Genomic DNA, 19,824 nt, shown 5'->3' with positions numbered 1-19,824 from the left:
AATAAGCAGAAATTTTAAGAACCGGCTGGGAGAAGAAGCATGAAGTGGTGGCTGGTCTGATAAATCACTTTCTTAAGATGATTTTATTACAGTTAGTTATGGGTGCCATTAGACAAGCCCAATGATCCAAGCAATTTTAGGAAAATACCCATTGTATGTTCTCAAAATTCCAAACGTTTCCACTTCCAAAAGGTTGACCCACTGTCTCTTTGATTTCTATTTCAACTTCGATATTTTCACCGACAGCCTTTTTTCGGGGAATGTTTTTATTCTACTTTGGGAAAGCAGCTCTGCAAACAAATATGATCATCATACTCTTGACTCCTCTGAAACTGTTGTAAATCCTGAGACTTTGTTTACAGCTGTGTATTTCAGTCTCCCCACAGATGGGGACTGCAGCCAAGAAATTAAAAGACACTTGCTCCTGTGGAGGAAAGCTATGGCAAATCTAGACAGCATACTAAAAAGCAGAGACATTACCCTGCCAACAAAAGTACGTATAGTCAAGGCCATGGTTTTCCCAGTTGCAATGTATGGCTGTGAAAGCTGGACCGTAAGAAAGGCTGAGTGCCAAAGAATTGAGGCCTTTGAACTACGGTGCTGGAGAGGACTCCTGCGAGTCCCCTGGATTGCAAGGCGATCAAACCGGTCAGTCCTAGAAGAGATCAACCCTGACTGCTCTTTAGAAGGCCAGATCCTGAAGTTGAAATTCAAGTACTTTGGCCACCTAATGAGAAGGAAGGACTCACTGGAGAAGGACCTAATGCTGGGAAAGACTGAGGGCAATAGAAGAAGGGAATGACAGAGAATGAGGTGGCTGGATGTAGTCACTGAAGCAGTAGGCGTGAGTTTAAATGGACTCCAGAAGATGGTAGAGGACAGGAAGGCCAGGAGAAACGTTGTCCATGGGGTCGCTATGGGTCGGACATGACTTCGCAACTAACAACAACAATATTTCACATAACCTACAACTTTTCAACTTAGCTTTTTGTATAGTTTAAGAATTGCTTTTATCTAATTGCTGTTTAAATTATATTATTGTATTTGCATTTTTAATTAGAATGTTTTTTTTTCTTGTGGTTGAACTACTATTATCACTTTTCCCTAGTTAGAAACAGGCACTTCCCTATTTCTAAATATCATGAGTATTTTGTCTCAAAATTCCCAAAGGGGAGGCAATGGTTGGAGATGCAATCCACTTCTGCTTAAAAGAAACAAGGTAGGTTATCATGGCTCCTTCAGGATCAGTAGATATTCCTTAACTTACAACAGTTCATTTAGTGACTGTTCGAGGTTACAACAGCACTGAAAAAAGTGACTTATGACCACTTCTTACACTTATGACCATTGCAGCATCCCCATGGTCATGTGATCAGAATTCAGAAATTTGGCAACTGATTCATATTTATGACGGTTGCAGTGTTCCATGGTCATGTGATCCCCTTTTGCAGCCTTCTGACAATGGGGAAGACAGATTCACTTAACAACCATATTACTAATTTAATAACCATGACAAGAAAGGCTGTAAAATGGGACAAATTTCACTTAACAAATGTCTCATTTAGCAATAGAAATTTTGGGCTCAATTGTAGTCGTAAGTCGAGGACTACCTGTAGCCAAAGAGTGACAAGCAACGGGCTAAAAATTCGTCAACGAACCTGTCATTTTCACCCGTCTTTTTTATTTGACATTGAAAAGGGAATCTCTCTTCTGTGCAGGATGATGATCGGTCCGTAAGACAAAGTTGATCAGATTGGTTGGCCTGCAAAATGAGATCATTCTTCTTTCCAATCCGCCCACGTTTCTCTTCTTCACCTACCAGCCGAACCTTCTCCGCCGACTTTGAAGCACCGCACAAGAGAAGAGGTTGGGAGGAAGGAATACGCACGCGCACATACGCAGTTGGGATTTCCCCCCCACTCTTTTTTTTGTTATTGTTTCCTCCCTCCGCAGTATTATGAGGTCAGCGCGAAGGGACGGCGTGCCCTATGACGTAACCTCCGTACCCCCCCCTCCGGTTCCTCCAATCCGGACCTATGGAAGGAGTGGAGCAAAGGTAGAGAAGCAGCAGTTGGTTTCTGCTCCTACCAAAGGGGAGGGGGGTGCGGGAGGCGGCGGAAGGAAAGGAAGGAAAGACCCGGATGCTGCTGCCGCCGCCGCCGAGAGAGGCTGAGCGGGCCAGAGGAGGAGGGAGTTGGGCGTGCGTGCGTGCGGGCGGCGGCGGCGGCAGCTTTTCGCCTGTTCGTCTGGGGCTGAGCAGGGAAGACGGCGCCGAGTTTCCCGTCCTGACTAAGCGCGGGGCCCGTTTTCCGCAGGTCGCTGTCGCCAAGATGGAGGAGGCGGGGATGGCTGCGCCGCTGCTGGATACGGCGTAAAGGTGCGAAGGGCCGGTGGGCTGTCCGGGATCGGCGCGTTTGCTCGAGGCAGCAGCGAAGGGCGCTGAGGCGAGGCGATGCTGTCGGTCTATGGAATATTGCTGTCAGCTCTGCTGGGCTCCTTCCTCACGCTGATCGCCCAGCTCTTTCTCTTTTATCGGAGACAGCCTGACGCCGCGAACGGGGAGTCCCGGGTTCGCAGGTCCCACTTCTTTGTTACCAGAGTAGTGCCCGACTCGACCCTCAAGGAGTACTTAACCGGCATCCTCATGTTGGGGCAGGAAGTGTTTTTCCCCGGATCTTTTGGATCTTCCAAAAGCGAGCAGGACTTCAAGCCCCCGAGCCAGGAATCTCCCCCCTTGGTGGAGTGTACGGAGGAGACCCTCTACTGGCTCAACGCCATCTGCCTCTTTCTCTTCAGGGAACTCAAGGACACCTCCTTGATCCGGCACTGGGTCACCAGGAAAATCAGGGTAGAATTTGAGGAGCTTTTGCAGACAAAAGTGACTGGCAAGGTGCTAGAGGGTCTCAGCTTGCGGGATGTCTCCTTTGGGAACGTCATCCCCCTTTTTAAAAATATCAAGATATTGCGGCCAGTGACATGTAATGAGGACGGCTGTCCGGAGGAGCTGGACTTTGAAGTTGACATGGAGTATGATGGGGGCTTCCACTTAGCCATTGATGCAGACCTTGTTTTTGGCAAGTCAGCATATCTGTTCGCCAAAATCTCTAGAATTGTGGGTCGGCTGAGGCTGGTCTTCACCCGTATACCTTTCACACACTGGTCCTTTGCTTTTGTCGATGAACCTTTGATTGACCTTGAAGTCAAGTCGCAGTTTGAAGGGAGACCCTTGCCGCAACTTACATCCATCATTGTCAATCAGTTCAAGAAAGTTATTAGACGCAAGCATACATTACCTCACTATAAAATCAGGTAAGTTGTTTTGGATTAAGGAGATACAGTTACAGTGCATACTTGTGTAAAATGGGTGGGAATGGAAGAATACTTCACTGGGTTAATCTGAAGAAGTTTGGTAAGGACAGTGTGAAATGTAACAGAAATTTCTTCTGGAAGAGTGATAAATGAGGAAATTGAATTATACACTGAATTGGCTTTCAGTGTGTAATTCGCCCAAAGAAGCCATGCTTGTTTTCTGAAGAAAGTGTTATGGGCTTTGATACTGAATAGTATGCTTAATTTTTATACCCACATTACTCATTAACTATTCCCTTTCTTGGGAAGCAGCACCATGAACAGGAGTAAGAAACAGTGAGCCAAAGGAATTAATATATGAATTAAAAAAAGAGGAGGAAGTATACCCAAATCTAATTTTCACCATAATAATTGGGCTTTTCTTACATCTCTGTTTTGCAAAGCCTTATTTCACCTGGTTCATCCTTGCATTTTGTTTTTTAAAATTATACACAGGTAGTCCTCGACTTATGACCACAATTGACACCAAAAATTCTGTTGCTAAGTGAATTTTGCTCTATTTTATGACCTTTCTTGCCCCAGTTAAGTGTATCACTGCAATTGTTAAGTTCGTAACACAGTTGTTAAATGAACCTGGCTTCCCCATTGATTTGTTTTTGAGAAGGTTACGACAGGTGATCACAGGACCCTGGGACACTGTAAACCATCATAAATAGTTGCCAAGTGTCTGAATTTTGAACTTGTGACCATGGGGACACTGCAATCATTGTAAATGTGAAAAACAGTCACTTTCCTCAGTGCCATTGTAACTGTTGTAACTTCAAACGGTCATAAATGAACTGTTGTTAAGTCAAGGATTACCTGTAATTGTTTTTCAGAATTTCAGCAATTCCATACAAATGCAACTTTCATAGTCTTCCCCTTTCTCTCAACCTATTTACTCTTCCTTCATAGATTTGTTTTGAAATGTTATCTTTATTCCTTCCCTTCACATTAACAAAATACATCAAATTTCTCAATATTGGTCACTGCTATCAGATTCCTATCCTGAGCAGGGGGTTGGACTAGAAGATGTTGGAGGTCTCTTCTAGCCCTTGATTCTACGGTATATTCACCCCACATTTATACCTCATCCGTTCATTCAGCTGAGAATGACAGCGTTGATTTCACTTAATCTGTGATCTTTGGCAGAGTGAGGATGAGACTTGTGTGACCATCTGGTTCTTGATATCGATTATGAAGTTCTTCTGGATTGCTAGAGGACTTTGGGAGTGGGAGATGCAATGTTGCAATGGTTTCCCTTCTTTTTACATAGCTAGTTTTTACATAGGCTCGGTCTTTGTGGGATGGCTTAGGGCTTGACACTCTCACCTCCTGTTTAACATTTACCTGAACCAACTGGGTAGTATTAGTTACCATCAATATGATGACACTCTGATAGCTTAGCCTTGGTTGAGTGAGTGATGAGGTTGAGGTCTTGTTCCAGTGCCTAAAGATTATTGGAGTCTGGATGGGGTAGCTATGGGTAGCTGCCAAAGTAGATATGGTTCACGATTCTTCCAGTGCTAGAGTTTCTCCATTTTTGGTTATAAATAATGTTGCACTTCCCCAGACAGAACTGGTACACAGTCCTGGGCTCATAGCTCCTCAAAGAGTAGATGACAGTTGTGATCTGGAAATTAGTTTGGTGCACCAATAGTACTCTTTTATGGACCAAATCTCTTCTCATAGTTATTTATGCCTTGGTCATCTAACCTGGATTGTGGATTGTACCATTGGGCCTCGTGGGGGACCATTCAGAAGCTAAAACCGGTCCAGAATACAGCAGCACAAACAATTATGAGCAGACTTCGGTATAACCACTGTTGGTAACTAATGAGCATGCAAATAAAATTCAACGTGTAAAGCCTTAATGGGGTAGGGTGTTGCTTTCTTAGGAACCACTTCTCTCCTATGCTCTTTTCTTGTCTATAACACCTGGCAGAGTGATGGGCTTTATTTCCCATCCATTAATCATTGTCCTCTGATGAGACTTAAGTGTGACTTCTCTGTTATAGTCTTTGGAATAGCATCCCCTGGAGGTTTAAAATAAACCAGGCCTTCAATTTAAACAACTTTTGAAACCCCCCCCCCCCAAGCTCTGGGTTAGTTCAGGGATCCTAGCGTTCTCTTTCAGTTAATGTTGTATGCTTGTTTCTGTTATGCTTGTTATCTTTTGCTTGATTTTAGATCATGTGCTTGTTTTTTTTTATTTGTACACCATCCACAGTCAGTGTTGAATTGGTTACAAATAAAACAAATCAGTATATAAAATAGGCAGCTCTCTCACATGATGGAGTTATGGATCTGAGGTACTACTTTAAGAACCTTACGCATATTAAAAAAGCAAGGGTTCTAATTAGATGCAATATTTAGTATAAAGTCAGACTCTAAATGTCACAGTGGCTAACTTGAAAAGTGCTAGGAGAAGTTTGATCTCTGTCTTATATGTGACACTGAACTGTGGCACACTACTTTTAGCAGCCTAAATCTTGCTACTCACAGTGCTGGTTTTTGGTTGCAGTACCTGCATTTTGGAATAACCTTCTCCTACAAATTTGATCTGCCCCCTTTGCTGTTGGCTTTCCTTTCCGTAAGTCAACATAAACTGGGAAATAATTTTGATTTTGCAAATCCTTGAGAGAGTCTTGGGGGACGACCACACTTTAAGAAACACTGCTATAAACTATTTAAAACTGACCTTTTTCAGAAAGCCTTGTTTGTTCTTGTTTTATTATTGATAGATATAAACTAATTGTCTCTTTGAATGAAGGTGGAAAGATATATCCAATAAATACATGCATCTCTGGAAAAGAGTAAAACTCATGGGTTAACTGATGTTCATTTGACAAAAGCGAAGGTTACTTTTCATTCATCTGTGGGGGGGGGAGTTCTTTTCTGTATGCAGTTTCAGATTTCTAGACAAAAAAGATTTTGTAACTCTAGAGCAGGAAAAGGCTTTAGAATATTACCTTTTAGTTGCACCAGTGTAAAGTTTTCTATTTTTCAATCAGAACTACTATAGCAAAATTAGCATTCATCTTTTCACTCTAATGTGTTTGCGCATGTCTTGTGAATTCTTTTCATTATTTTAAAAGTATTCCTGCATTTTTTCTTATAAAGATTAATACTTTAATCCAGAATCAGATATTGTATGTTCAAAATATGATGATTAATTCTCATTTGAGTAGCATTTGTGGTGATTGCCCAGTTTCAATAAATACAAGGAAATCCTCTTCTAATAATAGATGTGTAGGTTTTACAAATATTCTGTGTATACGTAAAAGGGGAAGAAAACCTGCTTGATTAATTATGGACAGTTTTGTAGCCAGTCAAATTGGTTCTTTAACGAGGTACAGTCAAAAGTTGAAGCCTACTTTGCATATCTAACAGGGAAGAAATATATTATTATTTATTTCTCATACAAATCTATATGGCTTCCCAACTCATGGACAGGTGATTCCAGGCAGCTTATAATATTAAAAATCCACTCCTTCCCCCAAGGTATGCTCCTAATTTTTTCCCCTTGGAAGATCAGACAGACAAACATAGAAGCAGGATGGTTTCATGGCTGCCCTAATCCTATGGAACAGATTCCTCCCAGATTAAAATGTCTCCCTCCCTAATATCTTTCAGGAAGGAGATAAGACCAAGCACTACGTATTTGGTGCCTAGAGGATTGGTTATGAAGGCTATTATACTGAACATATTGTTGATTTAAAGCTTTTATGTTTCATTATTTGAGCTGCCAGACATGTTCTTAAATAAGTAAGTGGGGCTGGATAACATCTAGCTTTTCTGTGTAGAAGATTTTTACAGTATTTTTATAGCAGTACAGTACAGTACAGTAGCAACTGAAAACTAGAATACGTTAAAGAATACATTGAAGTGGGAGACTTGTCATACTCAAGATGTTGAATTACACTATTCCAGAGCTCTTGCTAGCATGAGTGATGATGAGGGGAATGGTAGAAGCCGTAGTTTAGTAACATCTGGAGGACCACCTGTTCTGTATCTCTGGATTTAAGAACAATATTCGTAATAAATGCACATTAATAAAACATTAATAAAATTAATAATAATACATTAATAAAATTAAAAGAAAAGTGGGAGTTTGTTTTAATTAATAAATTTATTTAGCAACTTAAATGTCACATCAGTAATCAGAGTAATTCTTGGCAGCTTATATAATAGGGCTAAAATAACAGCATAAAAATAATAAGCACAGCGACCAACTATAAGTACAGTATAGTACCGGAATAAATTCATCAAAACTCATCACAATCAAATACCAAAGTATGCTATCAGAAGGCAGACCAGCCCACAGTGTCTCAAGAGTAGGTTTACAGCTTTGCAAAGGTTCAGCAGAATTGGGCTTTAAAAGGCTTCCAGGAAAATGCTATACCTGCTATAGGGAAGATAGAGTGACAGTGATGCTGTTTTCTGCAGGGTCCTTGGTGTTGTCCAAGCTTGGTTGTTTTCTTGCAAATGTTTCATTATCAAATGAGGTAACATCAATAGTGCTAGCAGGGAGTGAGGTTTCCTTTCATTTTATATACTAAGAAATGGTGGATCTCTTAGCTCTTTCAATATGGCAATGCTTTACAACTGAGACCTAGAGCATGCCACCTATACTGTGCCAACTCTTATTGTTTTGGAAGAAGGATTAAGGGAAAGACGGTCCTGAAGTTAACTAGGTCCTAAGGATGTTGAAGGTGACAATCGACACCTTGCATTGCACCTGGACATTACTGTAACTTGTGTAGTTTGCAGAGTAGAGATGTTACATGGGTGAAGTAGGAAATGCCTATTACTGCTCATGGAAGTGTGTTCTGGACCAATTGTAGCAAACTACGTGGGTAATTTTTGTTATATTGGATTTACAAAGAGGCTTGTTAAAGCTTTAAAGAATCTTATCAGAAGAAACAGAAAAGAAATTTGAATGGACTAAAGATTAAGGCTGTTAAAAAAAGGAAGAAATATAAAATTAGTTCATTTGATGAAGGTTAAAATAAGATATGTTGTTAATAGACTTTCAGCTGATACCAGGACTGAAAAGATTGTGCTTTATGCATTTATTTATGCAGATAGTCCTCGACTTACAACCACTGTTGGCACTGAAACTTTCATCATTAAGCAACGTGGTTGTTAAATGAGTTGTGCCTGATTTTACCACCTTTTCTGCTGCAGTCATTAAGCAAATCTAGTTTCCTCCATTGACTTTGCTTGTCAGAAGCCCCTTGGAAAGACCACAATTGGCAAATAGGTGACCCGGAGATGCGGCAACCATTGTAAATACATGCAGGTTGCCAAGCTCCCAAATTTTGATCATGTCACTGCAGGGCTGCTAGAATGGTCATATGTGCAAAGACCAGTCATAACTCACCTTTTTCAAATCCCTGTTAACTTGGAATGGTCCTTAAACAAATGGGTCATAAATCAAGGACTACCAATACTTAAGAGATGGGGTATGGGATGAAGAGATCATTGGTTGCAAACTAGAAGGGGTGAAGAGTTACTAAAATTATTTATCCTTGTTGGGCTAAGCTTGGAAGTCATTTCTTTATATATTTCTTTCTTTCTTTATTCTTTTATTCTTTCTGTTTTTTACTTTATTTTTACTGGTACCTTTCATTCTTTTTTCTATTCTTTCTTTAGTTTATATTAGATTTTATTATTGTAATTAAAATCCTTAGTAAAATTATATTTTAAAAAGTTTGCATGTATATATCCTCAGTTTACCAAGTTATGCATCCATTTTTGTATGCACTTTTAACTGTTAACAGTAATTTATGCTTTTGTATATAATTATTCCTTTTTTCTATGTAACCATCTTATAAATGCTATTTCCTTATGGATGCTACTTTCCTAACACTAGTGACAGATGACATTGGATTCTGCTACTGTCTATTTATTTTACATTATTAAAATTCTGCAGAACTTCTGTGTATGTGCTTAGAAGGATGGGTCACTACATTAATCAGAAACATTTATAATTGTGATATGAGAATGAGATCTTGTAGTCCTCATAGTTACTTGCTCTGAACAATTTATTTTTAATTATCTGTTAGAACAGGTGTTAATGTGCCTGATAATCTGATGTGGGTGCACAATTGGCAAACCTATTTGTTATTTCAGATGACAGTATTTGAATATGCATGTGATATAGGATATTCTTGAATTTTGTCTATAAAATCCTATTTACAGTGTGCATGTGAATTTTCTGGAAAGAGCATGAAGAGTTGGAATTGTTATGCTGAATCTTTAAAACAAATCTTCATTTAAAAATAATTCTTTTGAGAATTACTTGAAACTATATTTTACAGTCTCAGTAAGCTAATTATATGCTAACAAATAGTAAGAATGCAAATTGGTAAGTTTCTTATAGTACAATAAACACGTAGAATATAATTGTCTACGTACACAATTTAATATGTAATATAATATAAATTTATAATTGATTACCTTCTATCTGATTCACAACAAGATGTTAACCGTCATCACCTCTCTCTCCAAGACTTCCGCAAACAAATTTAGCATGGTTATCAGGGTATTTTTGTACATTTTGCAAATTATTTTTCTTTTTTCTCTTTCATTTCCTGTGATATATATTTTACCCAGGCAGAACAGGACCAAATTCTCATAGGGCTCTGGTTGTGATTGGGTAAGACTGATGGCTAGGGAATACTGGCACCTATGCCTGCTCCTTATCCAATTTAGCATGCAGGCTAGTGTGAGTGGGCATGGAAAGGTAGCTTCCCATTTTTGCTCTTGGCTTGGTGAGACATTAAGTAGAGCAGCAATGTGGTAAATAATGTAATTACATATTTTCTCATACATGGGGCAATACATGTCTTGGACTGCATGAGGTGTTGACATTATGTTGCAAGGCAGTGGTAATGTCTGACTTAAGTTAGCACAGTGGCATGCAACTTTCTTATTGTTAAGGAACTTAAGAACTCTGCTCACCACTGGACAGATTCCGTTCTCTAAATATGTAAAGTATAGTGGAATGACCAAATATTCCCTTATTAAGAAGAACGTTTGCAAGGTAAATTAGCATAGTTTTGTCTTCTTTACAACTTGGAAAATTATCTTCACAATTTCTCTGAAAGGTAAAAAAATACTTTGTAATTACTAAGCTCTGCCTAAGACAAACTAGGCAATCCTTACGCAAAACAATAACAGAATACAAAAACAAAAATGGAAATAATTTAACCCAATAGGGGAACATTTTGATTTTTCAGAAAACTGCATAATAACAGATCATCCTTACAGTGCTGGGATTACTGTTATTAAGCAAAGCAGCCACGTGATGTCTCATTTAATGACCACCTTACTCAGTGTGATTTTGGTCCCAGTTGTAGTTGTAAGGATTATTTGTACCGCTAATGTAAAAATCACTACTGAAAATGTGCCAAGAAAACTGTCAGGACTTGTCTAGCCAGTCACAAGGAGTTGAGATTGATTTGAGGACACACCCTCTTTAAAAAAAATCCACATAAAAACACCCAGCTAATGGCAGCATCTAACTGTCATGGATTATCATAAAAAGAATGGCTGGACTTGGCTGGCATCATGGAGTAAAAACGTCTCTATAAAGTTGTTTAATAATTATGATCAGCTATATATCCATATCATATGAAACACAAATTATATTTTATGGCACCAGAGGTTATAGAAGCAACCCAAAAAGAGTGAGGATGAAACCCTCTGCATAGAGTTTACATTAGAATGTACTTATGATTGTGTTGAAGGAAAAGTCTTCATCCTGGTTCATCCAAGCCGGGGATAAATAAACAACATGGCGACTGCTTTAGAAAGAAGATTGCAGTTTATTGAAGAGCCAGACAGAAAGATGGTTCTGGCAGCAGAGAGGAGACAAAAAAGAAAAGGGTCGAGCACATGTGGGAAGTAGGTTTTTATAACCTCTGAAGTCTTTTGTTTGGAATGGTTTCCTGTTCCTGTGGCATGAACTTTGAGGCTACTTCCTGTGTCATGTATTCTGACCTGAGTCTAGGTGTGCCTCTCTGGTATTCTTGATGGTGATGGGTTAGTCCTATTATGTCCCATCTCAGGTGGGGTATGCATATTTTAGGTCTTTGTCTTCTTGATCTCCTAGCTGGGGCCTTTCTGATGGTTTACATCTGCATTTGTATAGGGCTGGCTTCTGCTTGGGACAGAGAGACTTGGGGGCAGGGTTGGTTTCTGCTTTTAAAATCCTTTTGAGGAAATATATTTTTCCGCCCTTTTAATATTTCCTTCTCTGGGGGGCTGACTTCCCTCAATTGTATACAGCAAAATAATTCTTTGGATATACCAAGGTGTACTGGGTTTAGAGAAGTCAAATGGAGATGGGGGGGGGGTGTCTGTGAAGTAGAATGATAAAAAGCAGTGGTATAGTTAAAAAAAATTCAGACAGGATTCTCATGATTTCTTTCTAGATAATTACTTTTATGGCTATACTGGCCTTGCTTTCTAGCACCTATGCTTATATCCTAATATCTTATGCCAACAGGGTTTATTACTTCTCAAGTCCCTGGAAAGTGGGGTGTTAAGCTTCTCCTAAACAACACCTTATTTCCTCGTACAATAGCACCAGCAACATCCTGGAAGAATGCAATGGTGAATCATTTCCATGTCCATTAAGTCATCAGGAGTAATATTCAACTTAAAGGAGACTTTACCTTAACATGAAAATTGATATTGATTGTAGAAATCAGGTGCCCTCTAGCTTTCTAAGTTAGTGAATTACCTGAGATAATTTGGCCTTCAGAAACCAGTGCATGAAATGAAATGCAATCAGTTATTTATACAATTCTTTTATAAATTATAGTATACTTCAGCAGTGTTTGCAAGATCTTGCTCTTTTAATCAGAATGAAGAAAGTCTGTTGTGCCATCATGCAACAATCATTATCTTTTTGGGCATGTATTTTTTAAAAAAATGGTGGAACTTGCATTACAACACAGCAACACTGCTTTTGTTAGTTTGACATATCCTGCCTGCTCCTGTGGAGATTGCCATTAAAGTTTTCCATATTTTTATAGCATGGATTTTCCATAAGTGTTATAGACCACATATTCTTGAATAAATGCTTATAACTTTCTAGTATAAAAGTAAACACAAAGATATTTTTTCATGTTTTTTTGGGAAATAAAACCTTACATGTGATCAGAAATAGTATTACTTGGAAATGTGAAATAATTACAAGCACATAAACTTGTTGCCACTATGTACAAAAACCTTTGGGTGCAACAATGATTGCAATACATAGTCTATCGTTGGCCATGATGATAATGATTATTTCATTTCTGGGGCTGTAGATATTTCCTGTCAGAGTCTTGTAACAACAGAATGAATTGCTAAATCACCGTTCTGAATAAATAATATGTACATATCTTTTGATTAGGTTCAAACCATTTTTTCCATTTCAAGTTGTGCCACCCGAAGAATATAGAGACCGGAACCTCAGTATACAAGGTTTCTCACTAACGGAAGGAAGACTGAAAGTTTCTTTAATAGAATGTTCAAGGTATGTTCTTGACACTTCTTGTAATACTGGTTTTGTTTGTGTCTTAAAATCAAGTGACTGGGTAAACAGAATTAAGAAAGGGTTAAGATTAAAGTCATGGTTCTTCAAGTTAAAGATTTGTGTCCAGTTTATTTTTCTGACAAAGTTTTAGCAAACACAGCTCAAAACAGTTGAAGTGTCTGATATGGTACCTGCTGTAGCTAAGATATCTCCTGAAGAATCAGTTGCCCCAAACAGATTTTTCCCTTTTGAGTGGTAGTGATACAGATTTTATGACAAAACTACGATACTTTGCTGATCTCAAAAACGTAAACTGTGTCAGACTTGGCTAGTACTTGAATGGAAGACCACCAATAAATACCAGAATACTCTAAGACAGTGGTGTCAAACTCAATTTCATTGAGATCTGCACCAGCATTGCGGTTGCCCTCAGGGGGCCGGCTAGGTGTGGCCAGGTTGGGTGTGGCCTGCTGGGTGGGCGTGGATGGAGTGGGTGTGGCCTACTGGGTGGGTGTGGCCAGTTCTACATCGTTCGCGTCAAGGGTGCCTGTGGGGGCCTGGACAGGAGTGGGATAGATCTGAGGGTCTCTGGCAGAAGGGGGTGGGACCAGGGCAAGTGCCAAGGCATGGTCCACTGGAGGAGCCTCACTGTTCCTCTCAGGCCGTGCGGTGGGGGGAGCTTATGGAGCTAAGACTGAATGCGTTTCAGCATAAATGGCCACCACAAAATTGTACATTGGCTCCCAGCTGGTCTGGGCCAGAGCCAAGGCAGAGGGGGCCGTTCCCTCACTGTTTCCAGGATGGCTTCGCGGGCCACATGAAACCACTTCATGGGCCGCATCTGGCCCCCGGGCCTTGTGTTTGACATGTCTGCTCTAAGAGAAGAAGTACTTTGGGGCATTCTCATAGTTTATTTGGCTGTGGGTTCACTATGAAAGCTAAATTCATAGCATGGCTCTTTTGGAAGAAGCCAAGTGATGGTGAGAAAAGCCATCACTGGATACCCTACCCAGGCAGTTTATCATCTCCTAAGAGAGTCAGCTTAGATGGATCCTGTGTCCTAAGCTCTTCAAAAGTTTGATCAGTGACTTCTTTGAGGGAATTGTGGAAACACTTATAAAGTTTACAGAAGACATAAAATCTGGGAGTGATAGCTGTACTTTAGATAAAAGACTACACTAAAGGTTTAGATGGATTTGAGCAGTAGACTGAAATAAACAGAATAAAATTTAACAAGAAATAATGTAAAGTTCAGCATCTGGGTAGGAAAAATGTATAGCACAATTGAGTGGTAATACCTGGTTTGGCCGTAGTATATGTGTAAAGAAACTGGGTTTCTTCATCAGCCACTTGTTAAACCAGAGGTTCTCAACCTATGGGTCGCGACCCCATTTGGGGTCGAACGACCATTTTACGGGGGTCGCCAAACAACGCGATCCACCATTTTTCCCCCTCAGGGGGCCGTGCAGCGCATGCGCGCCGCGCATGGGGGCACGTCCGTGTGAGCAGGGGTCGCCGTATAAAAAGGTTGAGAACCACTGTGTTAAACACAAGCCAGCCGTGTGATGCAGCTCAAAAAAAGATAGATGCTTCTTTGGGTACGTACATTATCATCAAAGCGTAGAACTCATTTAAGAGATCAGAATGGCTCCATCTGTCCAGTTCTGGGCACCACAGTTCAAAAAGCACAGTGAGAAAACAGAGCAAGTTCAAGAAGGGCCATCAAGATAGTGAAAGTTTTAGAAACCAATCTCCATGAGAAATTTTTAAAGGATCTGGGTATAAAATTCAACTGAGTGGAGCTATGGTAACAGTATCAAATATCTGAATGTTTGTCATATAGAAAAGGGTGCAGATGTATTATCTGTGGCCCAAAGGGCAAACCAAAACCAGAGAGTTAAAAATACAAGGAAATTCACTATAGTTATCGGGACTAATTTCCTGGTAGTACAAACTGTCAACCTGTGAAACAGGCTGCCACATGAGTTTGAAGACCTGAAACAGCTGAATGATTATCTTTCAGGGATTCTGTAGTGGATCAACTATGGAACTAAGACATTCCATAGTGAATATAATGCTACATGCTGTGTTTTAGCTAAGGACAGATGCTGATTTGTATGAATCTCTTGGGGAAATGATGGAATATTCATCTAGCAACAAATAAATTTAACAAAACTAGACATTTGTAATCTTTCCTTTAGCCAAATAGATTCTCAGAATGGCCTGCAAAGCAATAAGTCAAAGCTGAAAATCAAAAAGGAGAGAATGAAGAGGATGGAAAAGAAAACAAGATTGTTTGGGAGCTAATATGCAATTTATTACTGATTTTAGAATGACCAGCTGGAATGCAAAAATAATTCAGTAATAACTATAAAGTAACGAGAAGTTGCTGTTCTTATCCAAATAAATTGGCATGGAAATATTTAAGAGAAGAAAATTTCACATTTCTGGTCTCTTTAATAGCTGAAGTAATGATATAGTTCTGCTTCCTGTTTTTCCTTCTGGTATAACTTGTTGATGACTGCTGAGTCATCATTAGTGGCAAGGTAACAGTTGATAATGGTAGTAAACAATCCTGTTTATGTAGGATATAAGGGTGATAGGCAAGACAGAGCCTTTTCTCTCTTTATCAAAAATATATCTTGGGCTAACTTATCAGTAAGATAAAAAGCTCAGGAAACTAAAGAAAAACTGCATGTATTTTGGATAGTAATAGCTAAGAATGCAAATGATTTGCAAGCTCTACTAATGAAAGTCAAGGAACACAATGAAAAAAATAGGAATTAGATTAAACATAAAGAAGACCAAACTAATAAAAGCAGGTGCAACAGCCAGCTTTAGAACTGTCAGTGAAAATATTGAAATAGTGGATAGTTTCTGCCTTTTAGGATCAGCTAACAACATTAAAAATTACCTAGCAATGAAAAAATGTGATGCAGATTAAAGTAGCAAACAAGGACTTGGAAGAGATACTCAGATGCAGTGATGTGTTCATATCTACAAAGATGAAAATTATACAGGCAGTAAGTGAAAGTAGGACTTTGACAAAGCATGATAAAGTTTTGACATTTTTGAACTTTGTTGTTCAAAATCCTGAGAATATTTTGGATAGACAAAATAACAAACTAAGGGGATCATCAAACAAATCAACGCAGAGTTCTTCCCTGAGGCATCGCTAACCAGGTTCAAATTATTCTACTTCTAAAAGCTCTTATATGAAGACCTGTGTCTCTGGAGAAGTGTCTACCACAGGAAAAGTGGAAGGAAAGAGAAGAAGAGAACAACCTTTTAGGTGATAGATGGTCCATCAGCAATTGTCACAGATGTTCCATTGGAAGAAATGTAGAACCAGGTTGGAGACAAATCATCATGGAGAAAATCTATCTTTGTAGTCACTATGAGTCAATACTGACTTGATAGCATATAAATCAAACCTATTGGGTAACACTAGCCAACATAGACATGTTTTAAAATTTATTTCTTATAGATTATTCAGAAAAGGGGTAATAGAGGAGACCAATAGCACTTCCTTGATCTTTAATTTAACCCGTTTTTCTTATTTGGCAGTTAAGTTATTAAATAACAGTTGAGTAGAATTACAAATATTCCTATAAAATGAAGAATCTTCACATACAAGCTATACTGATGGATTATGGATTAAAAAGCTATTCTAATTAGCTGGCAGGTACATTTCATAATGCACATATTTTCAGAAGTACTTAAAAGTTATGATGACAGATATGTATTTGTCCTGTCAGAAAAAAATAATATTTTCCCTTTATAGAATGATTTCACTAATTCACATTTAATTAAAATTAGTTTTCAGTCACAGTTTTTATACTATTTACTTTGCAATGATGCATGGTTACACTTGTTATCTACTTTAGTGCATATATTATCTACCCCATATGAAAAATGTTGAAATTGTGTCTTTGCTTCCATTTTCTACCTGTTTCCACTAGAGGGCGCAAATTCTTTTTTTAAACTTCTGATATCCTGAAATAGTGTACTATGAATAAATTTGTAAAGAAAATGTAGCAGCTGTAAGCAATTGATGGTAATTTAATAATTATATGTTTGAATTTCAGATTATTTATTTTTGGATCCTATGAGGGAGAAATAAATATTCACTGCACAATTGAATTAAGTGACAAATTTTGGGAAGACAAAGAAAGGACTTTCATCAAGACGGTAAACCATATTTTCCATAATTTCAGTTTCATACAACAGTGATATTTGGTATATTATATGGAATGCAGTATACTATATAATATGTAACATGCTATATTTGATATATAATATTACAGTATGAACTGTATGTTCCCAGTGTAAATTTGGCCCATTATCTTTTAGACCAGTCACTTCCTACAAAGAAGATTCCTTATATGCTTTCTATAGATTTATGTACCTAGTCCCCTTGGGATCAGAGTCAACTATTCTCTCTCAGCCCAGCCTACCTCACAGGATTGTTGTGGGGAAAGTAGGAGGTGAGAACATTAGGTATGCTGCCTTGACGTAAAAAAAAATTAAGGTGGGGTATAAATTAAATTACATTACATTACTTGAACAATGGGCAGTGGGTAGGGGAAAGCAGTGGTTTTCCATCCTGTTTAATGGCTGTTCCAAACTTTCTTAGGAAGTTTTTTTTTTTGTATATAATTTTTATAACTGATTTTGATCTTTACCGTGATCCCTATCTTTGCGAATTAAGTTTTTTCCCTAGTTGCTGCCACTGATGGTATAAGATTGTCAATACTCACTCTGAGAGTAAGATGCATAGTATCTAAATCTAACGAATAAATAAAGACATGACACTGTTTCTTCTTGAGAACCATAATTTGATGTAGCATTTTCTTTTCCACAGCCCATGTAATAATTGTATACTTTTGAACAGTAGGTGGCAGTATTGCTATATTTTATGCATTAGTGAATTAAAGTAACAGGAAAGGAAGACTACCTGAATTAAGATTTTAAACTTATTCTTAGTATATCTTCCACAATATCACTGCCCTTGACAGAAAACACCAATTGGAAACCCTATTTTATCCTGTCACTTAACTGATATTTCTGTTCGTATAAGCAAAATTAAATAAGTAATTTGAGTTGGATATCAATTGTATGCCAAACAAGAATTTTAGCAGAGGAAATCTTAATGTTGCCATCGCTTTCACTGGAGCAAGGAATATTGAACTTGTCATCAGTTGTAACCCCAGTTATTTTAAAGAAGTCTGTTCTTGATTTTTAATCCCCTTTTTTGATTACATGAGTAATGAACTTTCAGGTGATTCCCACTTAAATCTCAGAAAGGCCTGTTTGAAGCAAGGCTCTTGATCTATTCTCATCAGAGCAAGAAAGATTTTTTCATCATAACTTTTTTGATACACTCCCCATATACTATAAATATTTGATACTTTTGCAAATAAGCTTTCATAGGAAATAAAGGGGGAATAGTGATTCTGTTATGCTAAAACACATTCAGACATATTTCCTACATGGCTCAAACTAAACTAGAATTCCTTTTTCAGAAATCTTTATTTGATTATTCTAAAGAAAAGTGAGCAACTTCATTGTGTTAAAAATATATATAAAAATCAAATCTAGCTTTCAGAATGCTAAACTTGCCCAAAGCATTTATTTATCTTTACAAGATAAATGGTCCTATAATCACATTTCTTCAATGAGAAAATTGTGTAATGAATTATGTAGAGATCATAATGACTGCCACCTGGAATCTATTTTAAAACACCATTTTATACTGCTGCCAAAGCTTATATTACTTTCTTCATCCTTGTAAAATGGCATCATAGTGTCCAGCTATACAATTTCCTAAGTGTTCAGTGGAAATCATTTCTTGCATGGGGCTTTGATAGTCAATGCAGGATTCAATTGATATTATACAGTAGGATCGAAGGCTTTGAGACTGCAAAGCATTTAAGGTCCGAATTTTGGAAAAGATAAATTTTGTTTTCCATACTTTCAGATTTCACTGGCCATTTATCCTTGCTTTGGTCAGTAACTGGATTAAGGAATTTCAGAAATCACTTTTTCTTTACACTCAACTTGCTAGTTATTATTAAACCCATTGAAATTGTAATAGGAAGTATTTTTTAAAAAGGGATTCATTAAACCAGACACTAGGACATATTACACTGAAGCATAAATTGCTGTATTCACACCAGAGGAAGCAAAGATCACCCTAAAGAAGGGAAGGGTTACAGTCCCCTTTTGTAGATTTTTACAGACAATAGAATGCATGTGATTGGCTAGAGCAGTAAAGCATTTCATTGGATATAAATACATCATGAGCCTGATGAGGTCACTGAGGCCTTTGGGGTATGAGGTAATGGGGCACGACTAAGACAATGAAATTTTGAAAGAACAAAGAAGCAATTATTTCATAAATGGACTTTCTTTCTAAGGCAATAAATACTTCTGCTTTGCCAGAGCTCTGCTCTCCTCAGTAACTTTTCCCAGGTTATCAGCATTCCTTTTTACTTCTGGAAATCTTACATTATAGTGTAATCCTTTAGTTAAAAATACAGGGTAAATTTATTTATTGGGTAAACTGAGCCTTTCATAATATTAATTTGGATCAACTCAGCCTTAGATTTTTTAAAAAAAAACATTTTGTAAAATTAAAAATGAATTTCCAGAATTATTCTTAGAAGTTTATTTAATGCAAGCATTTCTGTTTAGTTCTATTTTTCCATATTGCCTTGCTGTTTCTGAGATTCTATGTTATAGAAGAACAAATTGTGGCTTCTATGCAAGTAATTTTTTTTGTTAAAGATAGTTGAAGGACATTGATACTGTTTTTTATTTTACCTCAGGAGTAATGAATTTGAATGTCTTATCCTGATAAAGGAATGGAAGGTTGTTTTAAATAACATGAAATTAATTTTCTATGGTCTGAAAATGAGATTAAACAAAAGCATGTTTCA

The 19,824-nt window shown here is 38.0% G+C and overlaps 1 protein-coding gene across 1 annotated transcript in view; it reads left to right on the top strand.

The window, feature by feature from the left end:
- Positions 1 to 2,143: 2,143 nt before the first annotated feature.
- The window catches only part of PDZD8 (PDZ domain containing 8), a 59,510-nt gene continuing 41,829 nt past the window's right edge, over positions 2,144 to 19,824 (top strand). The window contains exons 1-3 of the mRNA XM_039339956.1: positions 2,144 to 3,309; positions 12,761 to 12,883; positions 16,972 to 17,074. Of these exons, the coding sequence (XP_039195890.1) occupies positions 2,453 to 3,309; positions 12,761 to 12,883; positions 16,972 to 17,074 (1,083 nt within the window). The 5' untranslated portion in view covers positions 2,144 to 2,452. The remainder of the gene's footprint in view (positions 3,310 to 12,760; positions 12,884 to 16,971; positions 17,075 to 19,824) is intronic.

Source organism: Crotalus tigris, unplaced genomic scaffold (assembly GCF_016545835.1).
Source record: "Crotalus tigris isolate CLP2741 ecotype Arizona unplaced genomic scaffold, ASM1654583v1 scf7180000017536.10889498, whole genome shotgun sequence".
Lineage (NCBI taxonomy): Eukaryota > Metazoa > Chordata > Lepidosauria > Squamata > Viperidae > Crotalus > Crotalus tigris.
The sequence above is the reverse complement of the archived record's forward strand: the minus strand, read 5'-3'. Positions and strand labels throughout refer to the sequence as shown.